General features: G+C 40.7%; 2 protein-coding genes across 3 annotated transcripts in view; one reads left to right on the top strand and one right to left on the bottom strand.

The window, feature by feature from the left end:
- Window positions 1-1,444: 1,444 nt before the first annotated feature.
- Window positions 1,445-23,265, bottom strand: Nudt21 (nudix hydrolase 21). Its single transcript, XM_069992333.1, has 7 exons — window positions 23,010-23,265; window positions 16,872-17,072; window positions 16,033-16,096; window positions 9,905-9,994; window positions 4,250-4,325; window positions 3,121-3,235; window positions 1,445-1,755 (listed from the first exon to the last, which is right to left on the bottom strand). The coding sequence occupies exons 1-7, from the start codon at window positions 23,123-23,125 to the stop codon at window positions 1,734-1,736; spliced, it is 684 nt and encodes a 227-aa protein (XP_069848434.1). The 5' UTR covers window positions 23,126-23,265; the 3' UTR covers window positions 1,445-1,733.
- A 123-nt stretch (window positions 23,266-23,388) lies between these two features.
- The window catches only part of Ogfod1 (2-oxoglutarate and iron dependent oxygenase domain containing 1), a 28,811-nt gene continuing 27,083 nt past the window's right edge, over window positions 23,389-25,116 (top strand). For both annotated transcript variants that reach the window (XM_069992335.1, XM_069992336.1), the window contains exon 1: window positions 23,389-23,672. In XM_069992335.1, the coding sequence (XP_069848436.1) occupies window positions 23,519-23,672 (154 nt within the window). In that variant the 5' untranslated portion in view covers window positions 23,389-23,518. The remainder of the gene's footprint in view (window positions 23,673-25,116) is intronic.

The raw sequence follows: 25,116 nt of genomic DNA on the forward strand, positions 1-25,116 counted from the left end.
GGTGGCTTCTTCAAGAAAATCAGTTCTCATCCTTGGATGTAAAGACTGCTGTTCCATACTACAAAGCATGGGCACAATTAGTCACCATTTCACCACCCTGTGAAAGTTTGGCATGACTTCAACTAAATAAAATATTAAGTCCACAACCATTTTTGATTTTCTCATCTAAATACAGAATGATATATCTTTGATATCACCCAATATTCAGAAGAGTAGCCTTGTGATGGTACCATTTAAATGTAAGAAATAGTCAAAAGTTCTCTGTGCCCATTGCAACTCACACCTGTAATCTTAGCACTTAGAATATCTTGAGGTCAAGGCCAGCCTAAGCTACAAAGCAAGATCCTGTCTCAAAAAAATGAGACAAGAAGTTCATTTCTGCTTACTATAAAACCTTACCAATCCGTTTTCTTTAATTACCCATATCTCGAAAGTTTTCTTTTATATTAAGCCTATAGTCAATAAGTCGAATAAAGCATGCACAAAATATTTGGAACATTAAGGAATGGCACAACCAACCAAGGCCATTGTCCTCAATTTCCTTTTACTTTCCATCATTTAATCCTAATAGGGCAGTGTTGCTAAGTTTTTAAAATTTGCTATTTTTCTCTTACACTCATAAAAGCTGTTCCCTACCCTGTCCCAGAATTCAGTTGGTTCAAGTTACTCCAAAATATTTTTGAAGCTTTGTCACTGCTAAAATGATGCTTATTTCTACATATAACCTTGAGTAAACTGAGGTAACTTTGCAATCTGAGTTCAAAATTTATTATTTTGTCCATGGACCTAAAATTAAGATACAATTTCCCAATGTCACAAATACTCCCATCCTATGGGAAAAAAAAAGTTCCAAGTCAATCTTTTTATACCAGTCTCCATGACTACAGACCTAGTTTTAATGGTTCCCCTTATGTCTGTTGCTTGTAAACTAAGATCTGGATGGCTATGTAACAGTGCTATATAACCGTGAGCACCAGTGCTCACACCTCTAATCCTAGCTGCTCAAAAGGCTGAGATTTGAGAACTGCAGTTCAAAGCCAGCCTGGGCGGGAAAGCCCATGAGACTCTTATATCCAGTGAACCACTAAAAGCCAGAAGCTGAGCTGTGGCTCAAGTGGTAGAGCACTAGCCTTGAGCACAAAAGGTCAGTGATAGTGCCTAGGCCCTGAATTTAAGCCCCAGGATTGGCTAAAAAAACAAAAAAATTACTGGGCAGTTGGTGGTACTCTGTGAAGAACTCACTAATATAAAGTTTGGTACAGGATTTGAAACTTGGATTCAATCAGATAAAATCGCCCAGAATAATGGAAGATCCTCATCACAAGATCCACAACAATCCTGGATTATGTAATCCAAAATCAAGTAAGAGTCCCATAAATTCCACTGATCTATTATTGGGTCTTAACAGTCACTTGCCTAAAGGGGAACAAAAACGCTCTTCAACTAAGATTTTTTAGAGTTTAATGAGAAATTAAAATTAAAAAAAAAATACAAATAGATGTTCATGTTCTTTAATGTTGTACAAAAAAGTATGAGTAGAACCAAAAGTTAACATTATCACATTTGTTTACACTATCTAGTTCTTCATATTAACGTTACTGTTCAAATAGAAAATAGGTGGAGACTTAGGGATGGAAAAGAGATAAAACCAGAACTTCTACCACATTTATTCTTCCACACTGTGTACAGCTGTGCTCACAGAGACGGCTTCAACTTCTCCTCTATGCAAGAAGTCAGTTGTATATGAAATTGAACCTGAATATTAAAAAAAAACTTTATTAAAAATAGTATTAGTTACAGAGTTTCCACTTTTGATGACAAGGAAATTTGTCTGGTATTGTTTCTCCCCTCCCCCCTTAATATAGTTAGCATTTACAAGACAGGTTTTCCCCACTATAAATAATAGTAATAACAGTAATAATCAATACTTATACTAAACAAATTTTGGGGGGGGATATAAATTTGATTAACTATTTACAATAATTTTCTCCAAGGCAGGAAGGTATACTTCTTTATCTTGCAGGCAGGAGTTTAAATAAATGAACACAGTTTTGTCTCCACCCATATGTCATACTTTAACTTATAGGAAGAGGCCCAAATGTAAAAGCAAAAGATGAAGTTTGATTAGTAATAGAGTGGAAAGGCCAATTTCATATTCATCAAGCTAGAACACTAGAACCACTATGTGGGTTGTTTTTACCTAACATTTATGAAGTACTGGCAGCCACCAAGCACTGTTGTAAGCATTTCTTATATCCCCACAAAGAACAAACTACCAGCCACATTTACAGGTGAAGAAACAAACAAACAAACTAGTCTGTCCAGAGTTACAAAGCCAGCCAGTACCATGACAGTCAAATCTAAACATTGACCAGACTCTAACCAACATGTTATTTAGAAATTCTTTATCTGTGATTGGCTCTAAAAACCTCAACTAGTGGGCTGGGAAGGTGGCTCAGTGGTAGAGCGCTTGCCCTGCATGCATGAGGCCCTGGGTTCGATTCCCCAGCACCACATAAGCAAAAAAAGGAAAAAAGCCGGAAGTGGCGCTGTGGCTCAAGTGGTAGCTGAGGGACAGCGCCCAGGCCCAGAGTTCAGGCCCATGACCAGACCCCAAAAAAAAAACAAAGCAAAACAAAACAAAAAAACCCTCAACTAGTATAAATAAAAAAAAAAAAGTTTCATAACACTATCTCCCTAAAGTTTAAACTCCCATCTAAAAATTTAGGGTCTAATTCCATATTCCCTCTGCCTCAATTTAGACCTAGAGTAAGTTCCAAAAAGAAAATAGTATAGCAAAATAATCTACATCTGTTCATAGATCACTCTCCCATACTTCTGTTGACTACTTTGGCACCTGTGCTTTGAACAGACTACAAACTTAACTGCAAAGGACATCATATCTGTAGAAGAGCACAATATCAAGACACCGTGTCACAATTTAAGAGTACAGAGACACTGTAGGTCACATTTTATCTTTAGTCTACACATGCAGTCTACCTACTGTCTTCATCTCTATAAACAAAAACTTTTTGAGAATTATCCCTTCTCAAGTGGTTCTGTGGATTTAAAAATTGACGGTTGATATGAATTAATCACAAAATGTTCAACTTTCCATACCTGCTCAACAACTGAGGGAGACTAGAAATGATGGGGCCATATCCTGGTGCATTGTCATATAATTCAAACAGCGGTGCAGCTACCAACTTGTAATTTTTAGGAACTGCAAACAATGCTAAAACAAACAAGATAGTATTCATTTTGTATAATTTCTCATACAATAAACTTTACATTGGAGAAAAATAAATATGGAAAAATACTTCCCATTAATAAATTTTGAGTATGTTTTATTAAAGGTCACAGAGATTTGAAAAACTGGTTCTCTCAATAGACAGATACATGCTATTAACAGCCAGACTATCACATGTAACTACTGACTCTGGAAAAGAAAACAGCCTTGGGTTTGTAATAAATTCTATTATAAAATTATCAGACATAAGAATACTTGTTAAGGGGGCTGGGAAGGTGGCTCAGTGGTAGAGCTCTTGCCTTGCATGCCTGAGGCCCTGGGTTCGATTCCTCAGCACCACATAAGCAACAAGAAAAAAGCCGGAAGTGGCGCTGTGGCTCAAGTGGTAGAGCGCTAGCCTTGAGCTAAAGAGCTGAGGGATAGCGCCCAGGCCCAGAGTTCAGGCCCCACGACCAAAAAAACAAAAGAATACTTGTTAAAACAGCTCTACCACTTGAGCCACAGCTCAAGTTTATGGGAGATAAGAATCTTGCAGACTTTCCTGCCCAGGCTAGCTTTGAACTGCAGTCCTCAGATCTCAGCCTCCTCAGTGGCTAGGATTACAGGCATGAGCCACCAGCGCCCGGCGAGATTTTGTTTTTTTAAGGACCAATCTCTTGGGATTTTTCACTAGAAAATCAACAGCCCCAGTTATTAAAAATACTATAACCTGTACTGGGTATGGTGGAACACACCTGTAATCCCAGCATTCAGGAAGCTGAGGCAGCATTCCAAGTTTGATGTCACCCTGGGCTACATAGCAAGACTATTTCAAAATACTAAGCCAAACAAACACAGTGTAGACTATAGTTAAGTTTACTGGCACAACTAAGAGGACTAGGTATGTCTTTTTTTAGCTTTATAATAAATTCTAGAAATTTAAGGAACTTGAAAGAATAACAAATACTGAAAACACAACAAATTTTTTAGATGGCTATCTTCAATAACAAAATAACTTACCTTTCTCTTGAAGCTGAACCAGAAACAACTTCTTATGTTCCTTAGGCTTTGTAATATGTGCAGGAATATATGGATACTAAATTAAGAAATAAGAACGATTTGTAGTTTTAAAAAGCCACAATTCTTTACACCTCTATACCTTTAATTATTAATTTCTCCATTTCAGACAATAAAACTCAACTATGAACTTTCTGGAGCTCAGTTCTCATATCCTGAACACAATTTTATTATAACATTTAGCACATGGTTTATTCATTTAAGTTCCCAATATAATGTAAACTGCTAATAGTATACAACCCTTTCTCATTTGTCTTTACCAGGACCAAGAACCTAACAGATGTACTAGTAAGTAAATGTTTTCAGACGTAAAAAATAACAAGTAGTAATTCAGTCAAACACTCAATGCAAATATGTAGTCACAGGAATTATGGCTTGGGAAATTTATAATATAATGAATTTGATTTTAATTAGTGCTTTTAACAAAATTATTGCTGCTGTTTTTAAATATCATTACTAAGTTAAATACTTTATAATCCTGGTGTGAATGTGTTTACTATGTTAAAAGTTTAAATAAAGCCTGTGAGATAGTTAACAAGATGTAACCTCCTGCTGCACACGCTTTAGGAACACCAGATGAGCTATCTTGGTGGAGTTCTGCCAGCTGGATAGTCTAATTACTTGCTAAAATGGAGAAAATATTTTAGAAAATTTGAAGGGAGAAAGAGAACTACAAAAGGACACTGATATCCAAGAATGAATCATTTTTCTGGGTAGCAATGGCTCATGCCTACAATCCTGGGTACTCAGGAAGAAGGGATAATGAGGATCTCTGTTTGAAGCCAGCCTAGGGAATGTTCATGAGCCCCACTTTCAAAGAAAAAGTTGGGCAGAGGTGCATTCCTATCATCTCAGCTATAACAGCAAGTGTCAATAGGAGGCCAGGGCAAAAAGTGAGAGTCTACCTTGAGAACAACCAAGTCAAAAATGGATAAGAGTTGTGGTTAAAGCAGTTGGTGCCTTGCAAGCATGAAGCCTTGAGGTCCAACCTAGTACCAAAATAAAAATAATTATGATATAGAGGAAAGAAAATGTTTTTTCCCCCTACCTTGAAAAAAAAACACACACAACACTTTCCTACATCTCTCCACAATATACTCAGAAATCTGAAGTTGCATTTGAGAGTAAAGCAATTTTAAAATGCTGAAAAATACATACAAGGAGAGAGGATGATAAAAGCACCAAAGTAGGTAGTGTCATTATTCCCCTTTTACATAGGATCTGTTGCTAAAAGGAGAAAGGCCTTTCCCAGGATCATGCTGCTAAGTAGTAAAGCCAACATTCAACTACATCTATTCAATTCTTACCTTATTATAAAAGCCAATGTTATTTCCCACTATACTCTCATCACATCCAACCAGTATTCAAGTTAGGATAATTATACACCAGAACCTAATGCACAATGAATTGAGGCAATTATCCAAGCAAGGCTTTGGTAGTTCTTAGCACTAATCAAAACTAGTAAAGACAAAGAGGTGAGAAGTAACTTAAAACAGCACATGCTAATCAAACACCTGTAGTTCATACCCAACAAACCATGACCCAAATTAAAGTGAAGTTGCTGTGCTTTCTTCTGAGGCTAAAAGATCCTTTTGGTGCCACTCTTCTCTAGTTCTGGTCTTAATATCTAAGCCAGCTGGACTTTTTAAACACATGTTTATTAAATAAACTCACTCTTTTGTTATCCTTAGACTCCAGTAAGGGAGTTGTTGTGGAACCATGGTAGGGAAGATGAATGAATGGGGATATTCAGAAAGCAACCAGCAAAATCGTTAGGTTATTTCCAAGCAGTCTCCAATTTGTGAATGTTAGAAAACCAAAATTGAAACAAAAACAGTTTAGAATGGTTTCTCCACTTGGCTTTGAGCCAGCCACCTCATTACTTCTGTGTGAAACTGGGAACATAGATGTTTGTGGCAATCTTACTAGCCTCCACAGGAAGGACATGGACAGCTCCATATCCTATCCATCTACCATATAAGACAGACGCATTTTGCTTGACTTGGAAAGAAGCTATCAATTTATAAGGGATTTTGATTAACTAAGATGTTCACTCACTAGCCCAAGTAGGAAAATTCTGAGCCTCAGTATCAATCATTAAAATAAATCGAGAATATTTAAGTCCTGATATATGCTGATACTTTGAAAGGTCACTAAAACGTGTTTTTGTGCCCATGTCTCAACATCTCACTTTCCCTCAAAGTTCAGAGCAGCTATATTTAAACATGTAGGATAGTTCCCTGCTTGTTGCCACTGTCCCACTATCTGCTTTTTAGCCTCCAAGCCTTTCCAAAGTCTGAAAAGTCTTCTCAGCTCATGTTTAGACTCAACATGAAATTGCAAGGAAGGTGAAGCACCTCCAACCCATCTGAGTCCCTGGCCTTGTATCTTTTGATGGACAGCCACGAGGTGCATTTCGTTTAGTTCCTGCTCACAACTACTAACATCAGTTAGGTACATTTTTTTGTCTTTGACTTTTCCTGCTTCTGGTCTCCCTCCCCCTATGCACTTCTACTTTCTGAGATCACTTCCCAATTTACCCTTATTCTCTGAAGAATGAAGTCTAGTCTTCAGAAGACAGGAACAAACTGCTTCTTTTGAAAACTGACAAAGAGAAGAAGCATCTGTTCTTTCCTATACAAGAGATAAACCTCAGGGCAAATAAGTAGCTTATAGAATGATTAAGTTTCTCTTTATCTGTAAACTAGTAGCTCTCACCTACTCAAGAGGCCGAGACCTGATGATGGAGGTTCGAAGCCAGCTTGGACAGGAAAGTCCCTGAGACTTCTTAACTCCAATTAACCACCAGAAAACTGTGGTAGAGTGCTAGCCTTGAGCAAGAAAGCTTAGGGACAGTGCCCAAGGCCGACTGAGTTCAAGCCCCATCACACACACACACATGCACGCACGCACGCACCCGCGACAAAAAAAAAAAAGTTTATCTTATACTGGGCACTGGTGACTCATGCCTGTAACCCTACCTACTCAGGAGACTGAGAGCTGAGGATTGCGGTTCAAAGCCAGCCAAGGCAGGAAAGTCCGTGAGACTCTTATCTCTGATAAACCACCAGAAAACTGGAGGTGGCACTGTGCCTTGAGCTGACGAGCTCAGGGACAGCACCCAGGCCCAGTGTTCAAGCCCCATGACCAACAAAAAAAAAGTTTCTCTTTGTTTTCTTCTTTCTTCTTTCTTTCTTTCTTTCTCTTTCTTTCCCTTCTCCCTCCTTCCTTCCTTCCTTCCTTCCCAGAACTTTATTTTTTTGAACTCTGGGCCTGTCCCTCAACTCTTCAGCTCCAGGTGAGCCCTCTACCACTTGACCCACAGCACCATGTCCAGTTTTCTGGTGGTTATTTGGAGATAGAGTCTCACGGACTTTCCTGCCTGGGCTGGCTTTGAACTGCAATCCTCAGCTCTCAGCCTCCTGAGTAGCTAGGATTACAGGTGTGAACCACCAGCACCTGGCTGTCTGTGTATTCTTTATAAAAGAATTACAACCCTAATAATTTCCTAGCTCCAGGAAATTAACAGCACTGACCTAAAATTTTATTTCTAAAATCTTAAAAAAAGTACAAAATATCACCTATGGAACCAGCCTCCAAAATGACCCCCAAACATCTGTCTCCTGACATTCCCATCCTTGTAGAATCCTCTCCTCCTATGTTCCAGGGTTATAACCAACAATTGCTTCCTATTTGGGCACCCTGTGGCTGTCTCTCACAGTCTCTTCAATAGCACACTCTGGGCAAAGTGGCTGCTTTAGTGAGAGTTACCCTTTGGAGATGTTCCCATGACAAGGAACTGAAGGGAGGTCTTGGGTCAACATCCAGGAAAAACTGAATCCAACAATTCAGAAGGAACTGTGAGGTGCTCCAATACATGTGAGCCTGGGATCAGATCCTCCCCAGTTCAGGCTTATGATGCAATCTCGCTGTAACTTCATGAGACCTGAGCAGAAACCCCCTGCAAAGGCGTTCCTGAGAAACAGATAATATCCACTGTTTCAGGTTGACAGATTTAGGGATAGTATTTAGTATTCCTTATTGGAAAGGCTTGGGATGAAACTGTTGGCAGACTTTACCAGCTGAACATCCCTAATTCAAATCCTAAACCTTTTTTAGCATCTTGTCAACCAAATAGCTTAAATTTCAGATTTTTGGATTAGAGGTATTCAACCTATAATCTGTTACACTTCAATAAAATATGATCCATGACAAACCTAATTTTCCTGGCTGTTAACACTGAACCTTAATCTAATCTTTTGATCTATTAATTTACAAGACATGCAAGAGAAAAGGCTACAAAGTTCAATGACAACAGGGAGTGTATCCACAATAGAAATGCTTGTCTATTTTTATTAACAAATACATTACTAGGAAAAAGAAATAGGTAATCAACATGTAGGTATAAAAAGATCTTAGACTATCTTAATTCAAACAAATATTTTTTTAAAAAAAGAAATAATCAGGACATGTAAAAATAAGTGCTAGATACTACAAGTTATGAAATTACTTTAGTATATTAGTAGTACTAAGATCATTCTTTAAAAGATCATAATCTCAGGGCTGGGAAGGTGGCTCAGTGGTAGAGTGCTTGCCTTGCATGCATGAGGCCCTGGGTTCGATTCCTCAGCACCACCTAAGCAGAAAAAGCCAGAAATAGTGCTGATGCTCTAGTGGTAGAGGGCTAGCCTTCAGCTGAAGAGCTGAGGGACAGTGCTCAAGCCCAGAGTTCAAGCCCTGCCCAACAACAACAAAAAAAAAAAAAAAAGGAAAAGATCATAATCTCTATGACTCTTATACTAAAGTATTTACAACTGAAATGCTATCTACACTTTGCTTCAAAATGACCCAAGATGAAGGCAAGGAAAACATGGCAGAAGAAAACTGATGAGTATGTTTAATTATGAGCTATTGTTATGGGTAGATTGACTTCTTTCTCTCTACTTTTGTATTTGAAGAGTTTTCATAAAATGCTCAGTTTGGGTAATGTGTTTTAGTCTAAAGAAGAGAAAAAAGAGGGGAAGGGAAAAAACCAAAATGTTTAAATAGGGATACAGGGGGCTGGGAAGGTGGCTCAGTGGTAGAGTGCTTGCCTTGCATGCATGAGACCCTGGGTTCGATTCCTCAGCACCACATAAGCAGAAAAAGCCAGAAGTGGCACTGTGGCTCAAGCAGTAGGACACTAGCCTTGAGCTGAAGAGCTGAGGAACAGCACCCAGACCCAGAGTTCAGGCCCCACAACTGGTAAAAAAAAATAAATAGGGAAACAGGTTGACCCATTGTAACAATGAGATATACAAGACACTATGTTGAAAAATGAGCTTTACAATTTAGGCAGGGGAGAGGAGTATAGTTGAGTATAGTTGTGGAGGCGGGAGGGAAGGGATGGTAGGGAAAAAACAGAGGAGGCAACAATGCTTGATAAGAAATGTACTCATTACACCTTGCTCATATAACTGTAACCCCTCTGTACAGTATTTTCACAATAAAAAAATTTAAAAGAGAATGGGAAATTTCAAGTTTTACTTTCATCATTTTTTAAAAATATCTAGAATTTTCCACTTCCCCAATGCTCAGCAAATACAAGTGAACACGGACCTGAGGAGGTTCAAAGTTTGGTCTCCACCAGTTACCAATGCAGTCATCAATGACCCAGTCTTGCAGAACTCCATCTTGACGACCTAGTATCTGTCCAAAGAAATAGGATAGCTGGTAAATGAACTTACTAATAACCATTTTGGTGGAGAGGTTTTTTTTGTTTGTTTGTTTTGCCAGTCCTGGGGCTTGAACTCAAGAGCCTGAGCACTGTCCCTGAGCTTCTTTTGCTCAAGGCTAGCACTCTACCACTTGAGCCATATCACTACTTCTGGCCTTTTCTGTTTAAGTGGTTCTGAGAAATTGAACCCAGGGCTTCATGCATGGTAGGCAAGCACTCTACAACTAAGCCACTTTCCCAACCCCATTCTTACCAATTTTAAACAAATTATTTTAACAGTTTTAAAATTACAGTTGCAAAGATGGTTCCGAATATTTCTATGTGCCCTACATCCAGTTTTCCCTATTATTAACAATTACATCATAACTATCATAACAAATGATCCAATACCAGAACATATTAGAAATGAAGTTCATACTTTATTCAGATATCCTTGTTTTTAACCTAATAACCCTTTTCAGTCTTATAAAAGACCTCATTTGGTCACCGTTTCTCCTCAGACTACACTTTCCTCATTTCTTTTTTTTTTGGTTGGTCATAGTCTTGAACACTGGGCTTGGGTGCTGTCCTGCACTCTTCAGCTCAAGGAGAGCCTCCTACTGCTTGAGCCACAGCACTACTTCCAGTTTTCTAGTGGTTTATTAGAGGTAAGAATCTCATGGACTTTCCTGCCCGGGCTAGCATTGAACCATGATCCTCAGATCTCAGTCTCCTGAGAAGCGAGGATTACAGGAGTGAGCCACCAGCACCCAGCTCACTTTCCTTATTTCTCAAATTCCTTGTGTTTGATGATCCTGGGAAGTTCTGAACAGTCATCCTATTTTGTAGGATGTTTTTCAACTAGACTGAGGCTACAGAGTTTTGGAAGGAAGACCACAGTGTTTTGTAAAAGTGCCATGCTATGAACATGACTTACCATTAATATGACTTCTGATCACCTGTCTGAAGTAGTGCTTGTCAGATTTCTCCAGTATAAAATTAATTTTGGGGAGAAGAGCCAATATTGAGGTTTGAACAACTCAGGGCCTATTGTTTGCTAGGCAAGCACTCTATCACTTGAGCATGACCGCATGACCCAGCCAACCCCTTTGAGCTTTAGTTTACTTTTTAGTTAAGGTCTTGCTTACCCAGTCTCAGACTGATCATTACCTCCACCTCCCAAGTTGCTTGGGCTTTACCACCACACCCAGTCCTAAATGTACATTAAAAAAAAAATTGTCCTATGATTGTTTCTTAACTACTTCCCATTTCTAAAAGTCTAAAAAAGACTAAAAAGATGAGATTTTGGAAAAATCGTTTTTTAAAATCATCTTCCCATCTCCCAAAATCCTCAGTTTACCACTGATTAAATCAGTAAATATTTAAGTCAAATTATCAGTCATAGCAGTGATTAGTAAACTAAAAGTATAATTTATTATTTTGTACAGCTATGCTTTTCTTTCAATTCCTTTGCTATCACTATATTCATTCCCATGTTGTCTAAAACAACTAAACTTTCTTCTACATTCTAACTTCACTCTATCAATTTCATTCTAAGGGACACTCGTGCTATGCTCCACTCTATACTAGATGTGCTCAGCCCTGCTTCACATCTGGAGTCTTAGGGTTTCACCTTGGCCTCTTTTCCTACAGTGTTACGATTCTCTCTCCAACACAGTCTTTTGCTCACTATTTTTGAGACAGAATCTAATTTCTGTTCTCTCCAACACAGTCTTTTGCTCACTATTTTTGAGACAGAATCTAATTTCTGTCCTGGCATATGCCTGGACTACAATCTACCTATTTAAGGCTTCCTATCATTGCTGGGGTATTAGGTGCATGCCACCACATCAAGCTTCCCTCCACTGACATGAGTTCTTCAGATTTTTCTGCCCAGGCTAGCCTGGAACTAAAATCTTCCCGGTCTCAGCCTCCCACATAGCTTACAATGCCAGGTGTGCCACAGTATCCAGATGAGGATTAAGAAAGAGGTCTTGAGACTTTCCTGCTGGGGCTGGCCTCTCCTATTTTTTTCAGCCTCCCACATATCTAGATATTATTCTAAGATGGAAATCAAATCCTCTCAGAGTTATAAAGGAATGCTCCAGGATCTTTTAGCTTCCAGCATTATTTCTGGGCATTGCCATTTCTGATTTTGATGGTTGTATTTAATCTATTTCACTGCCTAGCCACTTGTTCCATTAGGGAAACTTTGGGTACCTTCTGTTCATCACTATTGATCTAAAGTTTTGGGATGCAATGCCTTTCCTTGGATTTATAAACATTTATTTTAGAGTTATGAGTTTTCAATCTCATAACTTGTGGTCTGTGTTGGGGAAATTTGCTCAAATTATGCTAATTCTTCTTTATCCTCAGTTCTATTTGTAGTTTCTATTGGTCCTTCTGGAGACCCATGAATTTAGTCTTTCCTCTCCTACATGCCATCTCTATATCCTTACATTCTAATCCAATAGAATTAATGTTTTTTTTTTTTTTGTGACAGCCAGGCCATTTCAAACTAAATCCTTGCTTCAGGCTAAGTTCTAAAGTTACAGATACAATTTTAGTGCTGATATTTTGTTTATTGTTGTCACTGACATTTTTTCCAGCATGTGTAAGGTTTTTTTCCCTTTGGATAGGACACTTCTAAGGGATTTTTGTTTTATAGATCCAATACCTTTTCTTATTATACAAAGAATATTAATCCTAGTTTTTGCTTTGTTTGGGTAACACTGGGGTTTTAATTTAGAGCCTTCACAAGTGCAATACCAGTTAAGTCGTCAGCTAGTTTTTGTTTGTTTGTTTTTTTTTTTTGGGGGGGGGGGGGTCATGGGGCTTGAACTCTGGGCTTGGGCACTATCCCTGTGCTCTTCAGTTCAAGGGAAGCACTCAACCGCTTGAGCCACAGCACTACTTCCACTTTTCTGGTGGTTCATTGGAGATAAGAGTCTCACAGATTTTTCTGCCTGGGCTGGCTTTGAACTGTGATCCTAAGATCTCAGCCTCCTCGGTAGCTAGGATTACAGGCATGAGCCACCGGTGCCCGGCCTCACTAGTTTTGTTTTTTTTTTTTTAATTTTTCCATATAGGATCTGCTGATCTTACCTGGGTAACAGTCTCAGTCTGAGATACTCCTACTTAAATGTTTTTCCTTTCAGCTGAGCTCACCAAACCCAGCTTGTGTGCATCAGCAAAGTTGGGATCTCCCCAACTTTTTACCCAGGCTGGCCTTAAACTGTGATCCTTCTGATCTCTGCCTAAGTAAGATTAGAAAGATGAGCTACCAAAACTTGCTTATATTAAATCAGTTTTTTCAATTATGAATATTTCCATTTTTTTATTCCTTTTGCTTCTTTTTATCTCTTTCTTACTAAGCTTACTCAAAAAAAAATGATGAGCAAGATGTCAAATCAAAGGCATTTTTTGTAGCCAAGTGTTGTAGCTCATGCCTATAAGCCTACCTACTCAGGCGGCTGAGATGAGATATGAGGATCTCAATTCAAAGCTGCCCAGGCAAAAAAGTCCCTGAGACTATTATCACCAATTAACCACTAGAAAACCAAAAGTGGCACTGTGGCTCAAAGTGGTAGAGCTCTAGCCTTGAACAAAGGAGCTCAGGGACAGCACCCACGTCCTCAGTTCAAGCCCCATGGTTGATCCCCAAAAAAGAAAGATGAAATCATGAGGTGTTGTTAGTGTTTTTTTCCTCCTCTGATAGGTACTAAGACTGAACCCTTAAGAGAAGCCTGCTCAGGTTGGAAAATTAGCTCAATGGTAGAGCACTCTTCTAGCATACAAATCTATCACGTAGAATTGTTCTTGGATTGGTCACTATCTCCAAAAAACACATCTAGTTTTCTGCCTGCAGTAATTGTTAACATTCTCTCAGCTACTAGGATACTTTCTGTGTAGTTCTGCTCTATTCTGAACTAGGAGTATCAAGTCCTGGGAAGTCTCAGTAGCCAGAAGGGAAACTCCCTTATTCTTATCTCCTTATTTTTCATTGGTAGCTGTTTTCTGGTCAATTATTACAGAGACTCAATCATCAGCCAGTCTTGCCTAACTATACAGAGTAGGAAAGACGATCTAATATATAAATACACCCTACATAGACTTCGTCAATCTGGTTTCCAACCCATGCATGTGCCCACTTTCACAGGTACTTAACATTTCAAATTCTTCAGCCTTACTGGTGTTCTTCAGTACTGGATTCTGAATTTCACCCCCGTCCTCCAACATCCCCCCAAGGGGTCTGATAAGTCATTTATGATCTAGCTATCTGCTTTCTAGACACCCCCATTTTCATTTGCTATAATCTCATTTTTGTGCCCCCCATTTGAATTCATTTCTTTTTTAAAGATATTCTACCTTTTTAGTAGTGTTTTCAGAATTAGAGGTAAGCAAGTAGATTCTATTATATGTAAATGAAGCACAGTACAGCATCCTTAAGAACTGTAATGCACTTTAAAAAATACTAAAAGCTATTATGGTGGTGCATGACTGTACTTCTAACATTCAGGAGGCAGAGGCAGGAGAATCTCAAATTTGAGGCCATCTTGGGCTACATAGTGAGACCTTGTCATCTCCAAAAACCAAACTAATGCCTAGAAAAACCTGTAGGTCAAGAGTAGAATTACAAGTGATTCATCTTAGTTTTGTTTCCCTTTTGCTTTTCAGACAGTGTATTCGTTTTTTAATTAAGGAAGTATGCTAAAAATGAAAACCTCTACAATCTCCAAAACTTCTAATTCTATGCATTTGGCTCCAACTCTTCAGAAACAGACATCAGAAATCTTAAAAATAGTATAACTTAGGCAAAATATAAAAGGTATATGCAAAAGCAGGTATATTAAGACAGACTTCTCTTACCCAAAATTCTACTTTGGGACAAAACCATTTGCATTTAAACCTCCAGCTCTACTACACATTGGCTCTATAATAACAAGTTGTTTAAACACTTTGTGCCCTCATTTCCCTATCTGTAAAATGGGATTAATGATAATACCTACTTTAGAGCTGTTATGATGATTAGAGGAGTATTGTGGGCAGGCTTGAAGACCATGTACGGTCTGCTCTGGGGCCAAACAGGCCGTGGGTTCCCCACATCTTGGCTAAGTCTCTACCCAGTACCTGTATCACCTAGGTAACTGGCACACCTGGAGGCAGTTACCTCCTCCTCAGAGGTCACCACTCCCCAGGCTCTAAGAGTCCCACATCTGGTCTCCATCTGGTGTGGCCATACCTTCCATCATCTGGCCACACCTTCTCCCTTCCCCTTCCCTACTTGAACCCAGGCAGGACCTAAGCTCTGCCCCTTCAGCCATACATTTTTCCACCAAGCACAGTGGGGCAGCAGTTTGGTAATATAAAATAAACTTCTCTTCCTGCCTGAATACCGAGTGATGTTCTCTTTATCAGCTACCTAATTAAACCTATTTAAATTTACCTTACAGACCTCTCATTTCAGCATTTGGGAGGCAGAGAACAGACCAGCATGGGCAAAAAGTGAGCAAGACTCCCATCTCAACTAGACATAGTAGCACATGTCTGTAATCTGAGCTATGGAGGGACAGATAGGAGGCTTACAGTTCAAGGCCAGCCCAGAGAAAATCATAAAAACACTAACCTGAAAAATAACTAAGGTGAAAAAGGGCCAGAGATATGGCTCAAGTTTTAGAGTACTTGCCTAGCAAGTCTAAGGCACTATTCAAACCTCAATCACCAGGGGGGAGAAAAAAAAAGTTATTGCATGTAATGCACTTAAATCAGTATCTAGCAAAGTGATTAATAAATGAAAGTTGGTCATTTATCACCATTATTACAACAGTTATTAGACTGACTTCAAAATGGTAAGATAAATTGTGTGAATTCAACTTAAAGAACATATACTAACACTTGAGTCTATTTTCTGTATTAAAAATTAAATATCTCATATAATCTTATCTTTTTCATTAGACATAATAAAATCTCATTATAAATTGGTGGTATTCAGATTGGCAATAAAACTGTCAGAGATTAAATAGAAAAATACCTCTGTCATTAGGCGTTTTAGTCCTTCAACTTCATCTTCTCCTGGGTTAAGTTCACCACCAGGTCTGTACAAAGATTAAGAATTTCAGTATGCAACTTAATATAATTTGAGGATTACAGAAATAATACAGTAATCATTTCTATCACTGAAGTGAATAAAACATCTCAACATCACATAAGGCAACTAAAACAAATGTCAAAGGCAAAAGAAGAGTACAGTGGAACGTTGAGTTCATACTAATCCACCTAGCTTTACACAGAAAAATACCTAACAGCATAAATACAATTACTGGCCAAAATCCATTCCACTCTCCTCTCAGGAAGAAATGGAGTCTAGAAAGGCTGAGCAACAGAAATGTTTTTTAGTTCTCAGGAATAAGATTAGTTTAAGAATGTCTAAGTATTTTAGATTTCTAGCATACTTTGACCAAGTAACTGCGGACTGGGTATATATTTATAGACTTATGAGCTCAAATGATAAAATTAAACTTTTTAAGAGAAGAGGACATCATCCTAAAGGAAACAATAACAGCAAATGCTCTTAGTAATGCTACACTGATATCTAGAAACTGAGCTTAGTCTGATCTGTTTCATGGGGTTTCTACAAAGCTCAATCACTAACATCAAAATATAAAGAAATGTGCAGATTTCTAGTTAGGAAAATAAGTACACACTGCACTAGAGAAAATAATCATCATTTTCCCCCCTGAAGATTCCTGAAGATGCCATTAACAAAAGTTTGCTGAAATTAATGACCAAGGACTAAAATTGTATTCCAAACGCGCATGAAACAGCATCCCACTAAACAATGTCTTGGTATTAATTTCTAACAACACTTACAATTTGAAGAAAGTTGTTCCCAGCTGTAACAGTAACACATGGGGCAGCCGGTGCTCATGTACAATCAGAACCCCTTCTACAGTCCTCCTCATTCCAATTTTGTCAAATTCCTCCCTCATGCGCTGAAATCTGGCTGCAACAGAGCTGTCCTTTTCATAGAGGGGCTCTTTTGTACCAAAAGTGTAATTGGTAAGAGGGTACCTGTTATCCAAAGACAAAAATGCACCATGAGAATTGATGCCCATGCTTACCACAACAAATACTAGTCACGCATAAAGAAATCATGGACAAAGTTTATCTTTGTGCTCACAAAACATAAGATTTTCCCATAGTTACATAACTAGCTAAGCATATAAAGAGATGAGAATCCCGTTATTTGGACTCTTAAAACCAGAGCTCCCATGTGATTTAATGGCATACTAACTGTACCCTAACATCTCTAAATGCTTAGAAGTGATTATTTATAGGTAGTGCTAGTCCTCTAATTTTATTAGTTAACAGCTGCTATACTAACAATTACCAACCTGGTTCTCCTCACTACTAATATGAAATTGTATTAAATTATGAGTGTTAATTATTCATCCTTTTTATCCAATAATACTGAGCCACTGTTATCCATCAGCATCTCTCCAACAGTTTTCTATTTCTCTCAACTTCCCTCAAATTATTCAAACACAACCTTTTATAGGTAAAAGTTTCTGCTTTCCTTCCTCTTTGAACCTACTAAAAGCCTCATAGCTTTCTGTATTTTTCTATTCACTGTCCTTATTCATCATTTCTCATTTAAATCGTCTAGCCATCATATTTAGGGCAAATATTCTCTTATTTAAAAACTGAAAATATTGGGCTGGGAAGGTGGCTCAGTGGTAGAGTGCTTGCCTTGCATGCATGAGGCCTTGGGTTCTATTCCTCAGCACCACATAAGCAGAAAAAGCCAGAAGTGGTGCTGTGGCTCAAGTGGTAGAGTGCTAGTCTTGAACTGAAGAGCTAAGGGACAGCACCAGGCCCAGAGTTCAGGCCCCACGAACCACCAAAAAAAAAAAAAAAAAAAAACTGAAAATATTAAGTTGGGCACCAGTGGTTCATGCCTGTTATCCTAGCTATTCAGGAGGTTGAGATCTGAGGAACACGATTCAAAGCCAGTCCAGGCAGAAAAAAGTCCATGAGACTCATCTCCAATAAAAAAAAAAGCCAGAACTGGGGATCTGATAAGGTGGCTCAGTGGTAGAGTGCTTGCCTTGCATGCATGAGGCCCTGGGTTCGATTCCTCAGCACCACATAAGCAGAAAAAGCTGGAAGTGGGACTGAGACTCAAGTGGTAGAGTGCTAGCCTTGAGCTGAAGAGCTGAGAGACAGTGCCCAGGCCCAGAGTTCAGGTCCCACGACCAGAAAAAAAAAAAAAAAAGAAAGAAAGAAAAAAGAAAAAAGCCAGAAGTGCAGCTGTGGCTCAAGTGAAGAGCTCTAGTCTTGTGCAGCTGTGGCTCAAGTGAAGAGCTCTAGTCTTGAGCACAAAGAGGCTCAGGGACAGCACCCAAGCCTGAGTTCAAGCTCCAGGGCCAGCAAAAAGATAAATAAAAAAAACCCTGAAAATATTGCAGGCGCCAGTAGCTCATACCTGTAATCCTAGCTACTCATTAGGCTAAGACCTGAAGATCACAGTTTGAAGCCAGCGCAGGCAGAAAAATCCCCATGAGACTTTTATCTCTATTTAACTATTCAAAAATCGGAAGTGGACCTGTGGCTCAAAGGGTAGAGTGCTAGCCTTGAGCAAAAGGAGCTCAGGGGCAGCACCCAGGCCCTAAGTTCAAGCCCCATGACCAAGGGAAAAATAAAAATAAAAACCTGAAAGTAGGGGGCTGGGAAGGTGGCTCAGTGGTAGAGCGCTTGCCTTGCATGCCTGAGGCCCTGGGTTCGATTCCTCAGCACCACATAAGCAAAAAGAAAAAAACCGGAAGTGGCGCTGTGGCTCAAGTGGTAGAGTGCTAGCCTTGAGCTGAAGAGCTGAGGGACAGCACTCAGGCCCAGAGTTCAGGCCCCACAACCGGACCCAAAAAAAAAAAAAAAAAAAAAAAAAAAAAAAAACCTGAAAGTACAGTTTCTACTGTTTTCTAAGCTATATTTGCCTAAGAAAATCTTTAAGAATAGTTTAAAATCACACATTTATATTTGATCATATATTATGCATAAGTTTTTCAATAAGAATATTTGGGTAATACATGGCTGAAGAGCAAGCTATCCATTAAAAACCCTTGACAAACCATGTGCTGGTGTCTCACACCTGAAATCCTAGCTACTCAGGAGGCTGAGGTCTGAGGATCAGTATTTGAAGCCATCTGGGGCAGAAAAGTCTGTGGAGCTCCCATCTCCAATAACCAGCAAAAGAAAAAAGGAAAAAGAAAAAAAGGAAGTGAAACACAAGTGGTAGAACACTAGTCGATCAAAAAAAAAAAAAAAAAAAAAAAGCTCAGGGAGCTGGCCACCAGTAGCTCACACCTGTCATCCTGGCTACTCAGGAGGCTGAGATCTGAAGATCGCAGTTCAAAGCCAGCCAAGGCAGGAAGTCCATGTGACTCTTATCTCCAACTAACCACCAGAAAACCAGAAGTGGCTCTGTGGTTGCCCTGAGCTAAAGAGACAGGGACAGTGCCTAGGCCCAGAGTTCAAGCCCTACAACCACCACCAACAACAAAAAGCATAGGGACAGCACCTAGACTCAGAAATGAAACCTTGGAGCTAACAAGCAGGTGCGCATGCACATATACACGTGCACACACTCTTGCACACACACACAAATGCCCTTGACATCAACAGTCAACTACTTAATCTACTTAGCTGTTCTTGAAAAGGGAAATCAAAGTTGCTGAACAGAAAAAAAAAATAAAAAAACACACACCTGTAATCCTAGGTACTCAGGAGACTGAGATCTAAGGATCAAGTCAACATGTGCAGACAAACCTGAGACTCCTATCTCTAATTAACCAGCACAAAGCCGGAAATGGGGGTATGCCTCAAATGATAGAGCACCAGCCATGAATGAAAGGCTAAGCAAGAGTGAGGCCCTTTTTCAAGCCCCTAGTTTTCACACACACACACACACACACACACACACACACACACACACACACACACACACACACACACACACACACACACACACACACACACACACACACACACAATTCACAAGCTAAACTCTAAGCATAAACTCTAAAATAATGAAATACACCACTCCCAGGACATTTTAAATATTTTTCCTAGTAGATTCAATACTGAATCAAACACCATCATCATTAGCAAGAAGTTATCTCATACAACACCTGGTGCCAAACTATTTTTTAAATGATTTACATCCTTACAGCCTGAGTCAGAAAAGATTAAGGAACCAGGATTGTTAGCTCACACTTACAATCCTGGTTACTCAGGAGGCTGAGATCTGAGAAAAATAGCAGTTCAAAACCATTCTGTGCAGGAAAGCCCATTAAGACTCTTTTATTTCCAATTAACCACCAAAAAAGCTGGAAACAGAGTTGGGTCTCAAGTGGTAGAGCACTAGACTTCGGAACAAAAGTTAAAGGACAGGACCTTAACCCTAACTTCAAGCCCTAATACTGGCAAAAAGAAAAAGAAAAGAAAGATTAAGAATAGCCGCAATACGTTTCTATCGCAAGGCCCAACTCCCACATCAGTAAGATATCAAGATGAAATGTTAAAATGTTCAACTGTGCTAGTCTAGACGTATAAATACTCCTCTTACACTAAGAGCATCATAAAGCAGGAGTCTATCTTATTTCCTCACCACTGTATTTCTAGCATTATGGATGCACACTACCTGAGACAATGGCACTCGTGAAACCTTCCCTAAAAAAATATTGAGAGTGGGTTCGTATTCAATGTAATAGGTCACTACTCATCCAGATGAATTGAACTTCACAACAAAATGATTGTATCTGAATATTGTTATTTATATAAAGAGGAAAAGTACTATCATCAACTCATAATCAATGAAACAAAGACTAAGACACTGTTGAAAACACAACTGTTTTGCCAATTTTATATAATGACCTAATGCAAACTGATCCATAATCAAGGAAAAAATTTAAATCACTGTAGGTCCAATTTTAGCTCATCAATGCAAGAAATACAGAAGGTATGTTTTCACGTGTTTTTTTTTTGGACGGTCGTGGGGCCTGGGTGCTGTCCCTTAGCTCTTCAGCTCACGGCTAGCACTCTACCACTTGAACCACAGTGTCACTTCCAGCTTTTTCTGCTTATGTGGTGCTGAGGAATCAAACCCAGGGCTTCAGGCATGCAAGGCAAGCGCTCTATCACTGAGCCACCTTCCCAGCCCCGGCTTTCACATTTTTAAATTTTTAACTTTACAAGGCTGGGAATGGAATCCACAGGGCCTCGTGCAGGACAGGCAAGTGTTCTCTTCCTGAATCACAACCCAATCCTTTCTTCTGAGGATTTTTTTTCAATGATAGAAACTTAAAAGTGCTACTTACTACCTGTGTTAACGGGCACAAAGGTTATAATTTACATACACACAACGAATTCTAAAGTATACACAGCTCACACTATCTAAATTTCCAAGCCAGCACCTGTTTTGCTAAGAACAATAAACATCTTTCCAATTTCAAGTCACTTCTGGTGTTTTGTGAAGACATGGGGAAGTTGGTTTATTTAACAGAAAAACACCTAGGGTCTTACCAGAATACCACTATCAGAAAATTCTCATCCTTTTAAAACGTATACCAACCTACGCTGGCCATTTTCTTCCTTTTTTGGGGGGGTTGGGGGGGGAATCTGGTCGTGGGGCCTGAACTCTGGGCCTGGACGCTGTCCCTCAGCTCTTCAGCTCAAGGCTAGCACTCTACCACTTGAGCCACAGCGCCACTTCCGGCTTTTTTCTTTCTGCTTATGTGGTGTTGAGGAATCGAACCCAGGGCCTCAGGCATGCAAGGCAAGCACTCTACCACTGAGCCACCTTCCCAGCCCTTCCATTTTTTTTTTTTTTGGGGGGGGGTCCAGTTGTGGGACCTGATCTCTGGGCCTGGGTGCTGTCCCTCAGCTCTTCAGCTCAAGGCTAGTGCTCTACCACTTGATCCACATACCACTTCTGGCTTTTTTCTTTCTGCTTATGTGGTGCTGAGGAATCAAACCCAGGGCCTCAGGCATGCAAGGCAAGCGCTCTACCACTGAGCCACCTTCCCAGCCCCTTTTCTTCCTTTTTTTTTTTTTTTTAAGACAGCACTACCATGCTGCCTTAAAAATTCACTCAGAAACCTCCAAAAAGTACATTGACAATTTGTTGAGCAAGACATACACCCGATAGCAATTACTTGCTACAGCAAGATTACTTGTATTTTAAACATTACTTTTGAGAAAGCAATCGTTTCCTTAAAAAAAGAAAGGCATGTTGAAAAAATCAAGCAGCTCACAAAGAAGTTTCCAGAAGGCAAAATTCTGGTCTGGTTCCTCCCACACTCGGCAAAAGCGTCCAAACTCTAAATGGGAGAAGGGACCCTACTGGGTGGGTGCATGGAATACACACTGTTTAAGTAGACCTGAATACCTGAATGCCGTTAGGTGAAATACTATACAACACTTGAAAGGAAAAACCAGATTTATGCATTACAAGTGAATATCGAAGTTTATTGCAAAAAAAAAAAAGATTATTATCACTTATGTCAAATAAAAACGTTCCAAAACAGTAACATCCACGTGCTATGCAAACACTGAAAAAAAAAAAAAAAAACCATCGTACCTGACGGATAAAAATCACATCCTGCAGTTGGCTGCTTCTTGGAGGGGTGGGGAAAAGAGAGTTCAAAGCAAACTTCGGCTTTACCCATAATGACTGAAGAACACAGGACAGAGTGGACGCAAGGCTTCTTTTCAAACAGAAAAGAGAACAAGGAAAGCTCGCCAGAGTAGGGGCCTCGGGCCTCGGGCGGGGAGGACGCGGCCTGTGCAAGCGTAACCTGCACGGGTCCGGAGGTGGGCGTCGGAGCGCCGAGGCGGCGGGGGACCCGCCAGCGGCCGGCCGGCCCGCGTCGCGCCGGAAGGAGGTCCGTGCATTTAGGCGCGCTCTCGAGAGAACGGAAAGACGCCCCCCAGGGCCGCGCCGGTACTTACAGATTGATGGTGCGCTCCAGGGTGAGGGGCTTGGTTTGCTGGATGTACTTGTTACCAAACTGATTGACTCCCCGGGGCCAGCCCGTCTGTGAACGATTGGGCGGTACCACAGACATGCTGACGAACTCCGGCACTGCAAGCGGACACAAAATAGGGGGTAGGGAAACACTTTCCCCCCTGTGCGGGCAGCGGTTATCGGCGTCCCGCTCAGCAGCCGCCACCCGCCATTAACGCGAGAAAGCGAGAACAGGCGAACGCACACCGGAAGTGGAATGCGGACCCTCTGGCGGCAGGAAGTGGGGAGGCGGGGACGTAGCCCTATTAGGCCAATCGCTGGCGTAGAGGCCTGAGGATCTGGAAATTCCACTGGTGGAATCAAGTATGGGTTCCGCCTCCCCATGCCCATTGGGTGGCGCTAGGGAGCGTGGGTAAAGGGGCAGGCTGGGAAGAGTAGTTTCTGCCGGGAAATGGCTGCTTGAACGTCGCGGCTCGGCTTCTTACCTTGAGAAATGAGTGGCAAGCGGCCTGCCGTGTTCGACGTGGTCTGGGTGAGGAAAAGGGAAAAGAAAGAGGTGATAGCAGCGTTTTCGGACGCTGTGAAGGAAAATGGTGTGAAAAAGCAAGTGGCTGAGGCGTGGAGCCACCGGACGCCCCTCAGTCACGGTAATGGGCTGCGGCGGGGGCGGGGAGCGGGGGGGAGTCGCGGGCGCGGAGGTCCTGGAAGCCTCGGGAGAGGCTTGGGGGGCTCGAGCCGAGCGCGGGGCTGCCGGGAAGGCGGGGTCGGGAGGACCACGGCCGCCTTTGCCTCGGCTACTGCCGTCTTTCGTTGGAAATTCGGTTTGTTTGAAAGATCCTAAGCGATGGCCCGAGAATGTGGGAAAGAGAGGGCCTAGAAATGTGTAAGCGATTGAATCTGAGAGGTAGTGGATCGTTCTCGGCGTGGAATCAGAGGCCCCCGACTTAGAATCTTCACTGATTGTGTGCATCCTTGGGTAGCAGGCTTCTCTAAGCTTCCGTGGGATCATTAATAGTATGTACCTGGGAAGGATGGTAATGATAGTAAATGGGTTTGACAGGCATCCTGTAGCATCAGTAAATATTTCCATGAGTAGAAACCATTGAACATTTGGACAGAAATTTGAATTGCTTATGTAATTTTTCGAGTAAAGATAATGCTTTGCAGTCCCATGGGGGTTTAACCAGAGCATTCCAGACTTATCTTCGAAGTTACCAACTTCAAGAATATGGGAATGTGGCTTAGTGGTAGAATGCTTGCCTAGCATGTATGAAGCCCCGGGTTCGATTCCTCATACCACATACGGGGCCGGGGGCGGGGGGGGGGGCACTGTGGCTCACGTGGTGGAACTCTATCATTGAGCACATAGAGGCTTAGGGACAGTGCCCAGGCTCTGAGTTCAAGCTCCAGGACCAGCAAAAAGAAAAAAAAAAGATATGAATTCTGCTTTAATGTTTAATGCATTTTCTTCCAAAGTAGGCCATCGGGTTTTTGTTTGTTTGTTTCAAGTGGAGAGGTGACTCCTGGTTGCTTAGGATGCAAAGTCAGAGGGATACCTTAGTGTTTTAAAGTGCTCTCATCTATTGGGTGAGATTAGTGATAGTATTTATACCAGAGTTGTCAAGGAGAAGTGAGAGAATTCATGTAAAGCACCTCTTAGCCAGACATTTAGTAGGCAGTAGTGGTCTTGTAATACTAACCTAGCCTGTTAGAGCCAGCAGGTGCTGTGGTGGGGTAGGGTTAAAAGGAATTAGAAGACATTAGGAAAGAACTGATTTAAAAAAATAAAAAAAAAAGCACTCACTTTGGGAAAGAAAAGGTGGGATTGAACACAATTTGCCATACAGTTTTGCTAATCTCATGGCTGTTCTTTTAGGCCTGGGGAAGATGAATAAAAAATATGCCCAGCGGGGCGCTGGTGGCTCATGCCTGTAATCCTAGCTACTCAGGAGGCTGAGATCTGAGGATCGCGGTTCAAAGCCAGCCTGGGCAGGAGAGACCGTGAGACTCCTATCTCCAATAAACCACCAGAAAACCGGAAGTGGCGCTGTGGCTCAAGTGGTAGAGCGCTCGCCTTGAGCTGAAGAGCTG

Source organism: Dipodomys merriami, unplaced genomic scaffold (assembly GCF_024711535.1).
Source record: "Dipodomys merriami isolate MVZ:Mamm:240054 unplaced genomic scaffold, mDipMer1.0.p SCAF_41, whole genome shotgun sequence".
NCBI lineage: Eukaryota > Metazoa > Chordata > Mammalia > Rodentia > Heteromyidae > Dipodomys > Dipodomys merriami.

Bases quoted from the DNA above. Each gene is read 5' to 3' on its own strand.
- Nudt21 (XM_069992333.1), bottom strand. From the start codon at position 23,125: ATGTCTGTGGTACCGCCCAATCGTTCACAGACGGGCTGGCCCCGGGGA. The intron at 16,097-16,871 runs GTAAGTGTTGTT...ATCTTTGTACAG, and splicing joins GGAACAACTTTCTTCAAATT to ACCTGGTGGTGAACTTAACC. The intron at 4,326-9,904 runs GTCCGTGTTCAC...TTCTTAATTTAG, and splicing joins CAAACTTTGAACCTCCTCAG to TATCCATATATTCCTGCACA.